General features: G+C 28.8%; 1 protein-coding gene across 1 annotated transcript; it reads right to left on the minus strand.

Annotated features, from left to right (window-relative positions):
• Positions 1-649: 649 nt before the first annotated feature.
• LOC145162506 (putative flavin-containing monooxygenase 1) lies at positions 650-5,060 on the minus strand. Its single transcript, XM_079081628.1, has 5 exons — positions 4,619-5,060; positions 4,299-4,536; positions 4,034-4,209; positions 1,221-1,579; positions 650-1,132 (listed from the first exon to the last, which is right to left on the minus strand). Exons 1-5 carry the CDS (start codon positions 5,051-5,053, stop codon positions 796-798), a joined length of 1,545 nt encoding a protein of 514 aa, XP_078937754.1. The 5' UTR covers positions 5,054-5,060; the 3' UTR covers positions 650-795.
• Between the last annotated feature and the right edge of the window lie 821 nt (positions 5,061-5,881).

Genomic DNA, 5,881 nt, shown 5'->3' on the forward strand with positions numbered 1-5,881 from the left:
ATTTTTTTTATAATTTTGCCACTAAAGTTTTAACAAACTTTTCCTCTTTATTGTTTTGGTACTTTATTTTTACTAATTTTGCCACTAAAGTTTCAACAAACTTTTCATCTTTATAATTTTGGCACTTTATTTTTACTTTTTTATTATATATATATATATATATATATATATATATATATATATATATATATATATATATATATATATATATTAAAGCACATGGGAAGTTTCAACAGGAAACTTTCCATGTTTCTAATTTGAACATTATATTTTTACTTTTTCTTAATTTTTCCACTAAAATTTCAACAAACTTTTCCTTTTTATAATTTTGCCCATTTATTTTTATTTCTTCATATTTTTGCCACTAAACATTCACTTTTACTTCTTTAAAACCTTTTTCCTTTATTCTTTTATAATTTTACCACTTTATTTTTATTTTTTTATAATTTTGCCACTAAAGTTTCAACAAACGTTTCCTTTTTATAGTTTTGGTATTTTATTTTTACTAATTTTGCCACTAAAGTTTCAACAAACTTTTCCTCTTTATAATTTTGGCACTTTATTTTTACTTCTTTATATTTTTGCCACTAAACTTTCACCCGTACAACGCAGAGGCATTTTCCTAGTTTTAATAAATTTGAACACAGTCTTCAAAAACTAAAAGTCGGTTCTGTTTCCAGCAGAACAGAGTTAAAAATTAGGGACAATAATAATAAATAACAGTATATACCATAATGATTATAATGTAAGTCTCCTTTATTCTAATATCCTAATTCCATCCTTCATCATTAATCATTAGGCGTAGTCCATGGGACCATGAGGTTCAAAAAGGTTAGCCAAGAGCCCATTCTTTCTCATTGGATTCATACCCATGTCTTTGCACAGTTGATCATTGTACCATATTTCTAAAGCAGCAATCGACGATCGATAATGGTATTCCCCAGCTGATTCCTTCATATATTCATCCCATCTCTCAATATCTTTCTGCATCTCATCAACACTCGGTGGCTTGAATGCACCTTCAAGAAGCGCAGCCACCCATTTAGACCTCATTTCTGAGGTATAAATATTCGAAAGACTATCAGAAAATCCAATAACCGCTAGTTGTGGTATACGCGGATGAATGCATTCCCTGATAACATCATTGATCATTGATCAATTAACAATATAAGCAATCATGTTTGTTTCTAAAGTTTATCCAATATAAAAACACGACTAACCTGTATAGAGGGACTCGTGGTGAATCCGCAATGAAGTGACGAAATGTTGATGATTCAAAAATGTCTTTGAGCTTTTCTACCCCTTTGAATCCAGTAGCGAATATAACAATGTCAGCTTCTATATGTGTGTTGTCCTTTTCAATCACAATGCCATTGTCATAAAAGCTAAAACTTGGAGTTTTCTTTAGTTTGATGCTTCCTTTCTCAATTGCATTGAAGAAGTCATCTGAATCTGGCAAATAGATGATCAAACTTGAGCGGGCTTCTTTCGAGAAGCTTTCTTGTGGCACCATGTTGTACTTGGCAAGCGGAAGCTTCTTTTTGATGTGGCTTTCGACAAGTTTGGAGACTCCCCAACGCTTTTGTAGTTGGTGATCAAAGAAGGACAAATAAGTGCATATATATGAAGAGGTTAAAATAATAACAATTATGTAATCGAAAATGTGAGAACAAAGTTTAATCAAATACTAATAGCTTAAATATATGTTAATAACAATGTTTAATCACATGTGATTGATACATATAATAAACAATTTTAAAAATAATAAAAAAAATTCATATTAAAAAAAACATCATATCGATATTAATTTTAATTTATAAAGAATTAAAAATTAAAATTTTTAACATATTTGGAAGAAAAAAAATCTATAAAAATAGCATTATAGAATGGATGGTCAACATATTTATGACAAAGTTATGTAGTTGGGATTTACATATATCTTATTAAAATATTTAACCTTATAATTGATTAAATATATTGTAATCATAGAAACGTATGTTTGAGATTAATTATTTAAAGTGTATATTAATTTATTTCAGTTTGATAACAGTTTTGAATATACTAATTAATTAATAATGACATAAAATACAAAACGATTATCGTCTTCAATAAGCAATTTTTAACTAGTTTGAAGGTATTAACTTCTTTGAAAGTACTTATTAGCTAGATTATTCGTGTTTTAACCCTAAAAATATCAATCATCGACATACTGTAGCCTCTAATTCTGTTTTCTCATCATCATCGATGCACACAACAACCATCTGCTCGTGCAATTCTCAACCATTGTTCCCTTTCCTTGTTGAAATATAATAATATATGTGTTGTAAAATTTCTAATGCAACTATACCAACTCATCTTGTTTCATGGTTTTTGTTTTATTCTTTTGTTTAGCACAAAATAAATTTGATCCGTTATAACTATTTTTTTAACCAACATGTTTAATATATATATATATATATATATATATATATATATATATATATATATATATATATATATATATATATCCTCGATTAAACTTAGAAATGTAAGTTTTTAATTTGTCTAGTAAATATTTCATACTACCCGCATAATTATGTTGTGTTAGTATTTTATATTCAGATTGATTTTATTGAAATAAACTTTTGTTAAAAATGTTTTTCATATATTTTATTGGTATTTGAGATTGTATATTTTATCTTCAAAAAATATATATGTTATATAAATAATTATTTATAAAAGATTTTTTTTCATGGTTATGTTGATTTAAATTTTCGAAAAAGATATTAGTATAAATGATAAAATACAAAACTGTTATATGAAAAATTAAATCAAAAAGTCAATAACATATTTAATGTTTTATTATTATTATTGTACACATAAGTTAACAAAATTTATCAAACATTAAAAAAGTTTATTATGTTAAAATAAAACATAAGTTAATTCAAACACTTTTTTAACCATATTTTGATGATGCGCATCATAACCTAATAAATGCTTTTACAAAAAATAATAATAATAATAATAATAAAATAAAAAAAATAGTTTATTCATTTTAAGCAATCACAAACACTTGGTATACTCGACAAAATATCGTGTTAAGATGTTAGGATAAATTCTTTAGAGAATTGTATTTGGAATTGTAGAAATTTTCGTTACTGAGCCGAGCAGGTTTTAGGGCCTAACTAGCAGTGTTTTTCAGTACTTATCATGCATCCTAATAGTTGAAAAGGTAAAATGATTAATTGACACTCAATAGATTACACGCAACATAGTGAGATGTTAATGACATTTTATATTTCAAAACACTACTCTACGGTCATATGTATTCCTTTGCAGTGAGTCCGGAGCATGAAATATAGGGTTCAATTGTCATATAAAAATGTTTAATGAAAAACATAAAAGAAAAAATTAATTATATTATTTAAAAACATAGCTTTTATTATAGAATTCAATACATTATATAAAAAAATGATACAATTATGTAAAAGTAAAATGATAATATAATAATTCATTTAATTCGTCACTACTTTAATGAATTGTGATTGCATAAGAATATCCGCCTGCTTGTTCCATCTAAAAGATTGACAAGTGTGTCATATTCATGCCATATGTGGTAAATGGGAATTGACGGCTCGCTAATTAATCTCACGTTTTTGTTTTTTGTTTTGTTTTTTGTTTTTGTTTACTAGCAAAATCAATACTAAAATAATAACTCATAGTAACATTAAGAGACAAATTCCCAGGCTTGTCTTATTATTTCTTGTGTTTTTATTTTAAAAATGTATCATCTTGCTATGTGAATTAAGACTTTATAGATGATTTGTGCATTGATTTTAGAATATTATTACCAATTAGTATAGATGTCCTATGTAGTATGTACATATATGTAAGGATTTGAAAGGTTGTTAGTATAAATTATTATAAGTATTCTATTTAAATGGATTTCAAAAAATTATTATCATTTATTATAGATATTCTTTAATTTATGATATCAATAAATATTATATTCTATGCATCACGCGTGCTGATGTGGAGCTGTAGAGGGACTTACTAGAGGTGAAAGTAAAGTAGCGACGAGACTAAGAAGAAAGCCTTCGCCTGGCTTATGAACCAAAAGCTCCGAGAAACGATTCAAGTATAAATACGTCAACGGGATTCCCCAGGGAGACCAATCCGGGAGCTTCCAGTGATCACGCCGGTATACTAGAGTACACGGATGTTCTGGGCCTGAAAATAAACGTCGGAAAGTTATGGAAGACGACCGGAGAAGATTAAAGTTTGACGATGAATTAACACCTGCATGCAATGCAACTAACCGTTGATCGAAGAGCACTCTCTTGCAATGTCGAGTCCTGTTTTCCCGAACCCCACGACAGCGACCCTCTTCCCTCTCACGAAATCTGCAGCTTTGTCGTGATCCATGGCGGCATAATCCATGGAATGTATTGCATGTCCGTGGAAGACTTTAGGGCCTTTCCCGGCAGCGAATTCGGGTATATTTGGAACATCTTTGAATCTTCCCAAACAGAGAATCACGAAATCCACGGTGTAAACCTGGTGATTTCACATGAATATATGTAGATTTCTTTTTCGTTAAGCAAAACAATGACTTTAGAACACTGGATACGATTTATACCTGGATGGAGTCATTTCCGGTGTCGTGTACGGTGACATTCCACTTGCCTTCCGGTAGAAATGGTTCTCCGATTCCGTTCCATAGCGACCATGGGTCGGGTGATATCGGTCCGTTAAAGCTGATTCCGTTGACTCGGGAATGGAATTTGATGTGAGGTATGAGATCAAAGTGGGTGGCGTAGGATCGGAGGTAGTCTAGAGTCTGTTGTTGGGTAGGGAAGACATCGGTGACGGAAGACGGCCATGGGAAGTCGGAAAACTGATACAAAGGTTTTGCCGACTGGAGCCTGGTGGTTTTGATGGTTTTAGCCCATACGCCACCAATGTCGGATTCCGACTCGAAGACAATGGGGTTGAAGCCTTTGGAGAGACAGTATTTGCATGCAAGGAGGCCAGAAATTCCGGCCCCTACGATGGCTATTTGCTTTTTATCCATTATCTCAGGCAATGAAATCTGCGATATGTTCTATGCTACTGTTATCTATTTATATATACTCAAGAACCCTAAACATGTAGGATGGGTCCACATATATTTTTGGCCCAGTAGAAAAATAAAAATTCCCTTCGAATACATATCAGCAAAATTTTAAATGCAACAATAAAAACATTGAGTATTTAATTTGAATAAAACAAAAAAAAATGATGTTTACCGCTTAAGATTTAAATATAAAGACTATTAGACAATAAAACTAAAAAAAATGATGTTAATTGCTAAGATTTAAAACATTGACTCTTTATATCAATAGCAAATATTTTAGACAATTAAACTATTGGTTGTAAGACCAGTACGTTACACGGATTAATTAAAAAGTATGAACGTGTAAACATTAACCATAATGAATAAGTATTTTAATCTATACAAATAAACAAAATATTGACATATTTTAAAATTTGTCCTTAATTATAAAATTTTAAAGATTTTTTTGAATTTGACAATTTTAAATTTATAAGGAAACTGAATTGATTGATAAAGAAAAATGAGTCAATCAATGAATTCTTAAAATTGGTTTACATTTATTACAAAAACAAAAAAACAAAAAAACAAAAATTTCATTAAATACCACATGGAAAAAATTAATTAAAAATAATAAAAAAATAACATGGAACGAAATCAATGAAAATAAAACATATAACAATTTTTTTCATTTATTAATATAGATTTAGACAATAACGCAATAACATTTATATATATATATATATATATATATATATATATATATATATATATATATATATATATAATATATTTTCATAAATAGAAATC

The sequence above is a fragment of the Lactuca virosa genome, chromosome 3 (genome assembly GCF_052849685.1).
Source record: "Lactuca virosa cultivar CGN04683 chromosome 3, Lactuca_virosa_CGN04683_v6, whole genome shotgun sequence".
NCBI classification, from domain to species: Eukaryota; Viridiplantae; Streptophyta; class Magnoliopsida; order Asterales; family Asteraceae; genus Lactuca; species Lactuca virosa.